This window comes from Haemorhous mexicanus, chromosome 2 (assembly GCF_027477595.1).
Source record: "Haemorhous mexicanus isolate bHaeMex1 chromosome 2, bHaeMex1.pri, whole genome shotgun sequence".
Classification (NCBI taxonomy): domain Eukaryota; kingdom Metazoa; phylum Chordata; class Aves; order Passeriformes; family Fringillidae; genus Haemorhous; species Haemorhous mexicanus.
This window is the reverse complement of record NC_082342.1, coordinates 58,035,057-58,049,510: the sequence shown is the minus strand read 5'-3', so window position 1 is coordinate 58,049,510 and position 14,454 is coordinate 58,035,057. Positions and strand designations below refer to the sequence as shown.

The following is a 14,454-nucleotide window of genomic DNA, read 5'->3' as shown; positions in this document are numbered from 1 at the left end:
GTAACCTTGAATGCAGCACACTGAGCCATGGATTCGGATCTAAGTTTATTTTGTTCCATTAGGAGACTGCACCAGATTCTCCCTTTGCAGATGAAGGCAGCTCTCACTTAACCAGCCCTTGCAATTCTTTCTTGTCCTGCCTGTCTCTTCTGCCAGTGCTGTGTTACCTTGCCCAGTGTTAGAGGTGGAGTATTGCTGAATATCTCTGGTGTGCCAATCCAATTTCTGTTGCCCCCAAATCTGCCAATAGAGGGCAGCTTCAATTTTTCTGGTTTTAATACAGTCCAGAAAAAAGACAAAACTCAGAGTACATGAAACAGAAGTCCCGAAGTGGAGTTTGTGCTTTGGTTTGGTAGGGTAGAGGATAAAGTTATCTCTGTATTTTTAGTATGAAATTACAAATACTATTTTTCTGTTTGTTTTATTAAAATATTGGGATTCTTACTCAAAAAAAAAAAAAGTTGTTTACACTCCTAAAAAACATCCTAAAGCCCCAAAAAGTCAATATATTGTGGAAGCTTACTTTTGCATGTCTGTCACCTAGATGGGCGCCTGCTGTTTGTTACACCAATGGACCCCTTATTTCTGATACTTTACTACCTCATAAAGGCAGACAAAGAGGTAAGCCTGCTTTATTTTTTCATCTGAAATTCTCAGGAGAAAACATTATTTCTGACTTCAGTTCTGTAGAGGTTATGTTAATTTTACAAAGAGTGCCTTCAATAATAATGGAAATTTAATTTGCTTTTAAGCAGTATTATCCTAATACTTAGAAGTATTTTTGTTTCCATCAAGTTTTTTGGTTGGTAAATTATGCTACAAGAGTCAGCTTTCAATCTCAACAAGCACTAATCACCTTCTTTTTTAAGAGAAGAGAATCTCTTTTGTCTTTTTGTGAGAGCCTGTCCCAGCACTGTTGAATTTAAAATGCTGACATGTCATCAAAACAAACTAGTACCCTTTCTGAGGCATCAGTAAAATGGTTATTTTGGGAAAGAAGAGGAAAAGAAAGAAAAATTTGGATGCTGTGAGGAGGAAGGAGGAACATTTCTGTGGTAGTTTGAACTTGAAAGGAAGCAACAACATTTGTAGAGATGCCATATCATAGAGCAACAATGAGATGATTGAGTATCCAAAAGTTGGGTAATTAAAATTGGGTTCATTGATTTATAGTGGGTGTAGACCTCACTTAAATTTCTGAAATATATCAAAAGTCATAGGCAAATTTTCTGATATTTTTTTAATATAAAATAAATTTTTTAATTTTTAATATAATTAATTAAATAAAATTAATATAATTAATATAATTTTTAATTTTTTAATATAAAATAAAATTGAAATGTTGATTTTCTGGTTGTTTTTTTGCTTGTTTGTTTTGTTTTGTGGAGGCAGTGCACTTTTTGCATCCTAAGACTTTTTGCTCTAAAAGAATTTCTACAAGGTTCTGCTTTAGATTGCAAGTGGACAATGCAGGAGAACAAAATATTTATGGTGAAGATAATAAAGTCTCCCTATACTTTTGTAATAGTAACTTACTGTTCTGTCATTATTTTTAAATTATTTAAGGTATAGGGTATGCAGATGTATTCTGTATTTTGGTGGTCAGGCTGGTCCATCAGAAGAGGTCATTCCACAAATAGTTCAGTTTGTTCCCTGAGCACTGCACTCTGAATTAATCATTCCTCTGAAAGCTTTATGCCAAACTTAAATTAGGGAAGTAGTAAATCTCCTCTCTTTCTGTGGGGTGGTGTTGAGGTAGCCTGAGTAAAGGACAGCTGCTGCTGCCGTTTCTGTGCATGGGAAGAGTCCTGGGCTGCCCTTCACTTTTTCAGTACATTGTTTTCTAGATTTTCTGATTTTCTAGGCCAGGCATGATGCCGGATAAATGCATAGAGCTGTTGTGGGTTCTAAAAAAGGGCAAATGCTTTCCTGCAGCACCTTGCCTAAGTTAGTGCATTCTGCAGTCTTGTGGCAAGGTTAGCCTGAATGCAGCACAGTCACTTCCAGCTTGAACTGATGGATATCGCTGGATATCATAGAATCATCCTTTGCACTGTCCTTTGATTTTGATAGTGTGATGCAGGATTGCTTGGTGTGTCTCTGAGCAGAGCCATCTCCTATACAGCACCTTTCTTGGCTTGGGCTCTGTGCCCATGCCTGAGGTAAATGCAGCTGTCTTGCTTTGGGACACAAGCAGGTCAGTTATCTATAGGAAAGAGCTTATTGCAGTTTTATTTTTTGTGTCTCTCTCCTAAATTCTTTTTGCCACAGTTATTGTGCCTTTTTCCTTTTAGGGAGAAGAAACTCTCAAATACTTTCTTGGTTCTGCTTTTTCTGTGTTGGTTTGGGATTTTTTTCTGGTTTTTATTCTGATTTAACAATAGATGGTTACTTTTATTAAGCTTCTGAGTGTCTAGCAAGAGAATTAATTAATCATGAAAGCAGTGTACCCCAAGTGGGTTTTTTCATGCTGACCAGTATAATGAGTTCAGCCTTGGCTGCTGAGACCACGCACTCTCTAAGCAGAAGTTCACAGAGTCTTTGTACTGATGCACTAAAGGATCTTTCCAAAGGGAAGGTTGCCAGTTGTGCCAAACCGTGCTGAATGATTATGCATTGTTTGGCAATGGCAAAATTTGTTTGATGGTTCTGTCATGTGTGGGGCTATTTAAGTTGTGCCAAAATCACTTTATATCCCTACTCTGGCCAAACTGGAATTGACTTTGCAGAGGTGAAAGGTTAATACTGTGTTCCAGAAGCTGCCCTGCTCCTTTGAGATTTATCTTTGTGGAAGGAAAAGCAAAATTTGAATGGAAGTTATGACACTGGGTTTAATCCAACAGGTTTTGGTCTAAAACACTATTGGCACACACTGACTACTGTGTCTTATGTCATCTTCCAAAAAATCCTGCTGTACTTCACATTAGTTTCTCCCCATGTTGTTTTAAATTTGGCCTTTTAAGTGCAGTGTTTGAAGAGTTCAGCATTTTGCAGGTATTTACTGGTCTGAAATAAATATTTATAGCTTGCTTTGTAATCAGTTTCTGAATGTGTCATGTGTTACCATTCAAAATACGATCTTCTTTAAATCCTTTATTTTAAAGCTATGGCCATTGCATGCATATATATTTATATACATATGTGTAGTGTGTATATATGTGTCTTAACATTTTAGTAATGCTTTTGTAATCCCTTTGATGTATTTTCAGCAGCAAGGAAAGTTCCAGCCACTTGATCAAGTTGTGCTAGACTCAGAATACCCTAGCTGCCCATTGCTGCTGAAGTGTGCAGATGTTAAACAGTACATACAGCACGTAACAGAAGAAAAAGGTGAAAAAATGGGGTGCGGTGGGAGGGAGGACAAATAAAAAAAGACTCAATTTGTTAGTGTCACCTCATTACAAGATACATTTAAATATTGCTTTTTGCTTTACCAAACAATTGAAGTGCTGGACACAGCTGTACTTTAAAAACAGAAGCTTAGGCTTAGAGCTTGTCATTGCAGTCTTGTGAATAGAAATATGTGGATCTTAGGTTATCTGCTGCAACTCTGAAAATCTCATGCAGTCTTGTTGCTAGGTGTCATACAAATGATAAGCCAATCAGAGCTGGCTTCTTGCCATTATTGTATATGTTATGAAGTCTCTTTGACTTGGATCAGAATTTTACATTTTTCTAAATTCTTTATTTAGTGTAGGATGGTCTGGCATGGAAGTGGTCCATTTTACGTCTTTCATTCTTTGTCACAAAGCATTGAAACAATAAGTAGAAAAAAGCTGGAGAAGAATGAATAATCTGCTGAGACAGAGGAACACAGATTTTCTGGCTTTTCATAATTTAGTGTTGTGGGTTTAAGCTTAAAGACTTATTTTTTTTAAATACAAAAATTGATTGGGATGCATAAGTATATGAGGGAGAAAACTCAAATGAAAAAGGTTAGCAAGCTGTCAATTCTGTACATAGTTTCCTCAACCTTTGCTCAGAATTCCCTTTGGTGTGGGAGCTTTCATTTTATGTGAGGACAATATATGCTTTCTAGGGAAGGGACAGGAGCATGACATTATTTTTGCAGGTTTGCAGATATGCAAAACATGCAAGACCTCAGTTTTTATTTTCAGTCCTTTGAATAGCATTCTGCTTAGGCTTGCTAACTTCCTGACAGGGAATGGAGATTTCTCTACATGCACATGGAGATCTGCAGGAGAACGTACGGAAGTCTTTTGCATCCCCAAATGCAAAACTAGTAAGCTCTCTGATTCTTATGCACTAGAGCTCCTCCAAGGAGTTGAAATTAAAGTTAAAAGATAGATTAAAAGCTACAAGAATTAAGAATTTCCTTTCACAAAGCAAGCTGACCCTTATCATTGATATTTATAAAAGAAGAAATGTTTTGATGATCTACAGATAATTGGGAAGTGGCTATGGAAAGGTGATGAAAAAATGAAGTCTGCTAAGTAAAAGACCAGACCTCCTTCTAGCTGTATAGAGCATTAAGGTGTTTGGGTGGGGTGGAAGCTGTACGTTAATTTAGGTGAACAAGTTTAAGTATTTTGGGCTTGATATAGTGCATGTGCTGTAGGATAGGGAAATTGCATTTGAACTTCAGGGCAAGAAATGTTTCTATTGAAAATGCTCTCTTTCACAAGGGAGCAGAAAATCTAGGTAGCACGGCTGTTGTCACATTCTGTTTGGGACTGGAGTAGTTGGAATTATGTGCTTCCATAAGCACGTAATTGTGGAGTAATATTACTATTCTTCCTGCATTTCCAAAAGAGCCTATGGAAACATTTAGTTACATTTTGTATCATTTTGGACCTAACAATCTTTTTCTTTGGGTGAGTTCTGACTTTTGAGAAGGCTTCTCTAGGACAGGTGCATCTGAAAAGCAAAACCCTTTTTGCCTTCTCATGAAGTGACTAGTATTTCCATTAAAAAGTATTTTTAAGCTTTCAGGCAAATGCTGTGCCCCACAAGTTGTGTAACATGGTAGCCAGGGTGAGAGAAGAGCTGTTAAACTTCCGTGTGCAGAATGACACCATCATCAAGGTTGGATGAAACCTTCAAGATTGTCAATCCAAGTGTCAACCTAGCACTACCGTAATCACTCCTAAACCATATTTCCAAGTGCCACACCCAGTCTCCTCTTGAACACTTCCAGAGACTGGGATTCCGCCGCTGACCTGGGAACTTTATTCCAAGGCCTGACCACCCTTTCAGTGAGCAAATTCTTCTAATACCTGATGCGAACATCTCCTGGTGCAACCTAAGGCCGTTTCCTTTTGTCCTTTCACTTGAGACCTGGCAAAAGAGACCAACCCCCACTTCAATGCAACTCCTTTTTCTTTCTGTTAGGTGTAGAGAGCAATAAGGGCCCCCCTGAGCCTCATTGCAAGTAAACACCCCCAGCGCCTTCAGCTGCTCCTCATCAGACTTGTGCTCCAGACCCTTTACAGCACTACTGCCCTTCTCTAGACACACTCCAGCACCCCAATGTCCTTCTTGTAGTGAAGGGCCCAGAACTGGAGGTGTGGCCTCATCAGTGCTGATGGGGACAGTCACTGCCCTGGTCCTGCTGGCCACGCTATACCTGATACAGGCCAGGGTGCATTGGCCTTCTTGGCCACCTGGGCACAGTCCGGCTCATGTGGAGCCACTGTTGACCAGCACCTCCAGATCCCTTTCTGCTGAGCAGCTTTTCAGCCACTCTGCCCCTGCTGCAGAGGTTTGTTGTTTGTTGACCCAAGTGCAGGACCTGTCATTTGTCCATGTTGAGCCTCATGCCATTGGGTCTCAGCTCATCAATCCAACCTTTCCAGATCCCTCTGCAGAGCCTTCCTACCCTGCAGCAGATCAACGCTCCTGCCCAGCTTGCTGTCGTCTGTAAACTGACTGAGGGTGCACTCAATCCCCCCATACAGATCATTGATAAGGATAGTAGATAAAGAATTGGCTGGCTGACTGCCAGTTGATGTAACACAATTCTCTTTGCCTGGCCATCCAGACTGGTTTTTACCCAGTGCAGAGAGTACCTGTCCAAGCCATGAGCTGCCAGCTTCTGTAGGACAGTGCTGTGAGAGACAGTGTCAAATGCTTTCCAGAAGTCTAGATAGACAACATCCACAGCCTTTCCCTCATCCACTAAGGAGGTCACATTATCATAATGGAGGTCAGGTTGGTTGCCCATCTCCGAAGGAGAAAAATGGAGACATATCCTTTCAGCTGTCATACTTGAGCTACCTAGGAACTTAGGTCAAGGTCTGGAATATTTTTTTGAAGGGGCACTTCCTCCAAACAACAGTACAGCCTTTGGGCAGTATTTATGTTCCCAAAACAAAACTTTTTAAAAAAGTGTTTGCTATAGACAAGATCTTGTGTCTTGGTGTAACTTCTGTATCCATTCTGATACTGTATTTGCAGTTATTATCCATCTGGGAGCATCCTCCTATAAACTGTATTCTGTTAGACAGTAGTGAAGATGCTTCACTGTTTGGTTTTTTCCATTGTAAGTAGTCTATTATGTACACCCATAAGTTTGTCTCATTTTGCCAACAAATTGTATTAGCTGTTAAAGGTGTGTTCACTTCTTGGGTTTTGTTTTGAAATGTGAGGACAACAATGCTTTTGTCATAAAAGCTGTACCCACACGCACTCATCAGCTTTGTGTGATGTTCTTGGATTTTCCCAGGCATGTACCTGCATGTACATGCTACTTCTTTTCTTGTTCAGGTTTGGATTGGGTTACAGTGGGGCTTGTTCTTAGGATTTCTTTGTTTTTATAGAACACCAAGAGTACTGTTATGCAACAAACCCATTGGCACTTGCTTGCCTGTCATGCACACATCACCTTTCTGTTTAATCCACTTCTATGTGTTTCATATTCTCATGTCTTTTATTGCTTGTAAAAAATACCAGCATTATGACTTCAGGTACTCACTCTTTTCTGGCTCTTAAGAGCTGTTGTCCACTTTGTAGCCTTTCTCATTTTAGGAGTAGAGCATTAGGGCAAGAAATACCAGTTGCATTAAGGCTTCTGCAGCTCTGTTCTGCTTGACAGAACTTAACAACATAATTATTTCACTCTTCATTTAGTCTTAAGACTTTTAACATCTGTCGAAGAAATTCTTACCCCAGAGCATTCACAGTTTACACTTACTGAATTAGCAGAAAATCCACCTTCCTTGGCCTCATTCTTAAAGGGCACTGAAAATTCATTTAGTTGAATTAAATTCTGTATTACCTGCTTTAGTAGTTGTGGAAAGGGTGTGTTACAGCCCACTAAGTCTGGGTGAGGCAGGTTGTTTGCTAATAAATTCTGACATTGGATTGAATGTACAGTAGAGAAGGTTTAAGAAAGGGTTATGAATTCCAGTTCTAGAGTGTTACTCTTTTGTTTCATTTTGCAAGGCAAAAGCTGCACTATGATCTTGTCTGATGTGATTAACATGAAGAGCCAAGAAAACTTACCTGATTAGAAGAACTAAATAATATTGCCAAGCTTGTATTCCCAGGAGGTAGGAAAAAAGGGGCCCTATAAGTTTCAGAGTTATGGAAAACACTGAGAAAATGGATTTTAAAATGTGCTTTAGGCAGTTTGCTCAACAATACATCAGGGAAACTTCCAAGTCTACATAGCGATTACCCGATCACTGAACATATTATTTAATTGTAGAACCACTTATATTCCATCTGTATTTCTCAAACCCAATCTTTCCAGATGTCTCAGACCAGTTTTATAGGCACCAGACACATTAGGGAACAAAAGGCTTTCCAATATATACTCATATTATCAAACGTAGTCACTAACTCTCACCAATATCAAATGTGCATCACATGTTAAATCCACGTTCCAATATTGAATCCTTTTGTCAGCAGTTTGTGACTTTCATAACTCACTTTAATTCTTCAGAGGTCTTGAATATTGTCAGTTTCTAGGGTTTAATAGACAAAACTGTCAAGCACACAAAATATTTTCAAACAAAGTGATCTCTGAAGGGTTCAGTGTAATTATTTTTCACATGTTTTAATGAAAATGGCTTCACAGTTCTACATTTCCTTTCCCTGAGTCACTCTGAATCATGCTGTTGTGGGGGAGTCTGCCTGGGAATCCAGACTAGAATTACTTTTCAGCATGGGTTGGGGGATGGTGCCCAGAGGATGTCCCTTCCTCGAACTTTCGTAGATAAGCGAGGAATCCATGAATTGTACTCACTGTGCTTGAATCCAGACCATGTTAGCCCTTTGAGAAGCAGGTTCAAGTATCCAGAGAGTTTCTCCATTTTCTGCTCCTTTTCTTTCAGAGCCATTTAGAAGTTTCTAAGTCCTAAAGTCTGCAGCCAACAATGTCACAGCTAATTGTTTTACCTGCAGCTCATCATTAAGGAAAGTGTTAATTAGTGTATTTTTTCATTTTTGCTCTGAAGAATTTTTGTATTTTGCTGTTATACAACTATTGAGACAGATTTAAACTTTTATCTTGCAAACAGCTTTCCTTGACCTCTCCATACCCCCTGCCATGCATGCAGAAAGAGCACATAATAGTTCACTGTTTGTATGCAATTTGGAAGAGCCAAGATAAACCCCAAAGAAGGAAATGCTGAAGGAATCATAAATAATATGTTGTTGTTTGCCAGGGGAGAAGGAAAATCCATGAAATGAGTGTTGGAATATGACACTGTATCAGTAAATTACATGAAACAGATGTAGGTATTTATGGGAATGGTATGCAGGAGATCAAAACTTACTGAAATACCTGTTAAAGAAAAGGACTGAAGCATCAGTCTCCAAAGTCTCCTGTGAAATCTTATTAGGCATCTGATTCCATTTCCCAAATGTAGCTTTCTGTGAGTTAACACTTAATTTTTATGCTGAAATTTCCCTGAGCCTTTATAATTTTCTCTTTTGCCTGGGTGTTTTGAACTCACGTATCTCCAGATCACATGTGAATAGCAAGTGCTCTTGATGCCCTCGTTATTGCAGGGAAAGCACTCTCCAGAATTCTTAGATCATCAAGTTAATTTGTATTGCTCCATAAATCATGAGTGAATCATGTACTTCCTCCCACAAGGAGTGAGTTTCACTATTTTGGATTCTGTATTTTCTTTTAACATTATATTGAATTATGTAAAAGGGGGATAGAAGTAAAAATTCTGCTTTAGTCACTCTGACATGAGAGACGAGAACAGATAGGGAAAGGGTTTCTAGAAGAGGTGGTGGATGGAGAGTAACCAACTTTCTGTCTTGGTCTCTTACTAGGTGCTGAAATCCAGTACATAAAGATTTAAGATAAGCTGTTGATTAAAAAAAAAAGAAAAAAAAAAAAAAGGAAATTGTGGAACCAACATTTTGTGTTATGAGATATGTAGTAAAAATCACCGGTCTGGGGACACAGGGCAGTGAAGGTGAAGTGAAACTACAAGGTCTTAGTGAGTAAGAGAACCCAGGATTACACCTAAATAAATAAAATCTGTTGCTTTGGTAGATTAGGTCCTAATTAAAGAACTGTCAGATTGTCCAGACTTGTTTATATCAGCTCAGTCTGTTTTTTTGGTTTTTGGTTTTTTTTTTTTTGCTTCCAATATTTTTTAGACTTATTGCCCTGATATCAAACATGTGCAAAATGCAAATTAACATTTGTATTCTATCTACAAGTTAAAAGATTTTAAAGGTATTGAAAATGCAATCCAAACCAGACATGACATTTTTCCCCTTGCTTGTTTTCTCTCAGAGATTGGTGGTCAGAAATTCCACAAATACAGCCAAGAGAAGACACTGAAGTGGTTAAAGAAAAAGGTATTGTGTTTCCCTTTTGCTTTAAAAATTGCTATATTTTTTAAATGGAAATGCTTTTTAGCTTGTCCATATTTGCATTGGAGCCATGTGCTGTGCCTCAGTTCAAGGTATGTGTCCTGTCCAAGAAGGACAGACATCACAGTAAAGTTGCTCCACTTGGGAATGTGATCAGGTGTTAGAGATATTAACAAGCTTGTTGCATTTCTCTTTTTGACGGGACTGGCCATGAAAGGGGCTTATATGGGGTGTGGGTAGGAAGAAGAAGCTGTCAGCTTATTGCTGTGGGCTTTGCATAAGGTGAGGGGCTTGCTTTTGCTTTGTCCCTTTTGTAGATGGGCTAGAGGAGAGTTTTAGTTGTTACAGTTTCTAAATTCTTCTGTGCTTTGAAGCTGGACAGAACTGCCTTGGTTTTATGCTACAAATGTGTTTCCTAAAGTTTTGGCAGAGTTTACTCAGAATGGTCCTGGTTTGGTTGCTATTTTCCTGATCCAGTCATGCTGTTCAAGAGGTCTGTAGAGTTTGCCAGAAATAAACCAGTGTTAAAGCTAAGCTTGATGGGGTCTTTGTTTTGGTATAAAGAAGGTGAATTTCATTTTACTCATGCACATGTGCCCTTAATATGATGCTGCTCTATAGAAAAAGAGGGTGTGCATCAGATGATGAGGAGGCCTTGTCATTTATATTAATCAATACAAGCACAAAATCTGGTCCACTTTCTGCTGTGATGAGGTATGGGAATGAATACCTATTTTGCAATGATTAGCTGAATATTTACACGTGAACAGGTACCTGTTTGTGTTGTTGAAAATACGTTCATCTGACAGTTCTCTCTCTCTTGGATCCAGGACATCAGTGCCATGTAAAATCTTTAATCTATGATTTCCACCAGGACCGCCTTTGCCATACTGCTGAGCTCAGGAGTGTTCTCTGAGCAGGTGTATTTCTCACCTGTATAATCATGGCTGTTGAGTCTGAGTAGCTCAGCTCATCTTAGGGTGCTGCAAAAGTGGTGCTGTGTTGCCAAGGCAACATGTTCAAAGACATGCTAGTTTCTTTGGGTTTTTTGAGCTCATCTGCTAGTCATTACAAATGTATATTAAATTTCACCACAGTCCATAACTTGAGTGTTTTATATGCTTGAAACAAAATTACAAGAGCTTTGTCACTGCATTAACATGTGCATAACAATATTGATACAGGCATTTCATTCTTTGGTTTTCTGTAGGTTAATCAAACAGTGAAAGCACTTAAAAGCAACAATATATCAGTAGGTGAAAGGGTGCTTGCAAGTACATTTATCAACAGTAAACAGATCACAGATGCTCAGGAAGGTAAGAAAACTAAACATCATAATGAATTCCATTTTTGTGAAGTCACATAAGCAGAGATAAAACACATGATTAGAAACTAAAATATATTGAAATTGGCCTTTGCAGTAAATTTATACCCTGTACAGAAAATTCCATATAAGTTGTGACTCTGTGCCTTGGCTTTTCCAAGTTCTTTGCTGTCTTCATCAGACGACATTGTAATTAACAATTACAATGGTCTCAGCTGGGGTTCTCTTAGCTTCTTCATGGTTCAAGGAGGAAACATTTTTCACAGTGAAGTGTATGCTGAAGTGCTTTGCTGAACTGAGGCTGTGTTAAAGAATAGGATGCATATTTATAATGTATATGAGCTCCCACCCAGTAAGTGTGTCTGTATTAGAACATGCTTCTTTTCATTATTATTTTTATTAGGATGCATAGAATATTAGCATTCATAGAATTCTTCAAAAGGGTGAAGGAATCTTAGGAAGTCATGGTCACAGAGAAAAGGCTTCTGGTCCAAACATTACTTTATGCAACAAATGTGTGAGTTGGATGATTTTTGTGGGTGCACTGGCATTTTACCATCCTCAACCCACTACATATGCACAAATGTGTAATTATTAAGGGCAAAATTTTGATAATATGTGTATTAAATTATAACAGTCCTGTTACCAAAACGTCTGGTGGGATCCTGTTTGCTTCTAGTCACCATTTTAATGGGGAGGGCGATGTCCTGAATGCTGCTGACACAAAATTCTGTAGAGAAACCTGAAAATGGACTCAGAATAAAATCTTCAAATGTTAATGAAAATTAAGAACACTTTAGAGCAAGATGAACCAAGGCAAATTGTTTCTTATTACAAAAACATTCAGAAGTCTTCATGCTATTGAAAATTACGGGGAAACAAAGCAGCTTGCTGACAAAGTGGAAAATGAGCTACCAAGTCATGATATCAAAAGAAACAACATGAATGAGATTTACAAAGCAAATAGACAATTTTATAGAACAGAGATTCTAATATATGGTTTTTAAAAAGAGATAAAGTTGCAAAAGTTGTGACTTTAACTTCATGGTAGCTTTTCATCTTATTCCCGACCCCTGCTTTTTTAAGGAAAGGGGAAAGTGTCCTGGCAACAACCATCTTGACTATGCTTAAGTACTTTTTCTCTGAAATTTATAATTGCATATTTCATCTGCAGTGGGTTTTTTTCCACCTTGCTCTTTATTTGTGGTGACATGATTATAGTAGTCTTTTTAAAAACCTTGGGTTTTCATATTTGAGAGAGCAGCATTGAAATTGGGAATACTGGGGTCTGAAGTAAGTGAGTTTTGGAGGTAGTCCCACTGCATGTGGCAAGGTGTATGACAGGAAGTCAAATGGGCATTACTCAACACTTATTTCTAGTAAGACTCATTTTCTTGTCTGATTTTCACTGCTGTGACAGTGCAATTTATTTCTGTACAGAATTGTTTTCATTGAGGTATTATGAAATTCCAGCACCTTAAAAATAGGTGGGTATATGTAGTTAGCATCTACAGATACTGTAAGGCAAAAATAGGGGAGGATATAATGATACCAAAAAGGGAAGTAGGAGAGGTTTATCATATGGGACTTGACTATTTCATTCAGAAGACAAAGAAGGGAGGTGTGCAATATTCCTGATGTTTGATGAAAGATTAATAACAAAGATAGGCTGGTGTAAGAACACAGACTCCATAGGAGGCAAATGATGGTATTTTTAAATTGGTAAAGGAAGTCAGTGAAGCTTGCTTCAAGTCAGAAATGCAAAGGGAATGTATTTTGTATATAGTGTGAAATAATAGCAGTTGATTTGGACTCACCATTCAGTGTCATAATGCAAAGAACGAAATGATTGGAATATTTTTCTTAAGCAATAAATTGGACATATAAAGTGCTGAGGTAAAATTGTCTTGAGTTGGAATTATTTCTTGTTCTCTCCTGACCCCAAAGTAGACTTAAAGAGTGAAAAATCTTTGAATCTGGGCAGTGAAGGAAGGAGAAGTGCAGATAAGTGATAGTAAGAATTTATTATCAGTACAGCTGAAATGCGTATGCTGCCGTCAGTTTGTTAATGCTTTCTCCTTCAATGCCAGTTTACACTGGGCTTTTCAGGTTAAAAATAGAGAAAATGGGAAAAAAAGATAAATTTATCTCTGGCACTAAAGTAAAAGCTTTTTGCCACCTTATGCCATGTGCTTCTGAACTGTCAAAGTGTGGAAGCATATGAGCAGATAAACTGGCCTGTTGGAGTTGGAATTCAGAGGGGAGATTTTAGCTTAATATCTGTCTGGCAAATGCTTCCTGTGCATGGGTGCAGTTACTCCCTAGCAGCCTCAACAACAGCAAGTTTAAAAAGTCCAGCCCACGATCAGTAAGTGCTTGTGTAGAACGTGACCGGAAAAGATCTGGTTTGGGACTTTGTGTTATAAAAGGGTCACTTTTTTTCCCCCCAGTCTCTCAGAAGAACGTTTATAGCAGGAGTGCCCTGTACTGAAAACAGCTTCTAGTAGTTCATATTTCCACAGATAATTATCCTGTCTTGCCAGTGATGTTTAGATAGGCCTTGGCATTTTCTATAAAGTACTGAAAATTAAGTACAAGACTTTGAAATAGACTCATTGTCTCATCTAATTGTTTTCAGTTGAAGCCAGAAAATGTTCTTTAGTACTGAAGCCCTTGCCAAATAATTGTAAGATCCAGATGCTTTAAAATTAATGATTGCATGTTCTGTTGAGTCAGCTTTTTACTTTTGCAGGTTTTTAAAATTTAATTTCTTCGGAAAAATACATGATATCTAGTACTCTCAGAAAGTGAACAGCTTTTGTAAAGTACATGCAGCAGATATTAATAACATGTGCTGACAAAGTGAGTGTAGTAAGTCTTTACTTTTTAAATAAACCTACAAGTGTCATATAATATAAACTACTCAAGGCAGAGAAGCATCACAGTGTATCCATTAGGATTCTGCTGTGAGTGATTCAGCCTTGTGCCTCATGGTAGCACATGCAACATGGCTAAAGCAACGTGACTATGTAACCTGAATGTTCTTTTTCTCCTCCTTCCCACTCCCTGACCTCTTCCTGAAGACTATGTACGGTATGCCCATGGGTTAATATCAGAGTATATTCCTGAAGATCTGAGTAAGGAGTTGTTAAAACACTTGGGGTGAGTATTGTTCCTTATAGCTTTACATGGCATGGATTAATGTCCATTTGGTCATTTCTGTTGAATACTGAGATTTGTTCAACAAGGTTGCAGTGAATGACACAATGAGATTGTATTTGCCACACTTGAAATGTGATTTTTCAAATGTGGATTATGGGTTATTT

The 14,454-nt window shown here is 38.2% G+C and overlaps 1 protein-coding gene across 5 annotated transcripts in view; it reads left to right on the top strand.

The window, feature by feature from the left end:
* RNASEH2B (ribonuclease H2 subunit B) overlaps positions 1-14,454 on the top strand; it is a 43,371-nt gene that overhangs the window by 15,939 nt on the left and 12,978 nt on the right. For 4 of the 5 annotated variants that reach the window (XM_059838991.1, XM_059838987.1, XM_059838990.1 and 1 more), the window contains exons 4-8: positions 545-621; positions 3,210-3,330; positions 9,725-9,789; positions 11,015-11,120; positions 14,212-14,290. In XM_059838991.1, the coding sequence (XP_059694974.1) occupies positions 545-621; positions 3,210-3,330; positions 9,725-9,789; positions 11,015-11,120; positions 14,212-14,290 (448 nt within the window). The remainder of the gene's footprint in view (positions 1-544; positions 622-3,209; positions 3,331-9,724; positions 9,790-11,014; positions 11,121-14,211; positions 14,291-14,454) is intronic. The other variant, XM_059838988.1, reaches the window with a different exon arrangement.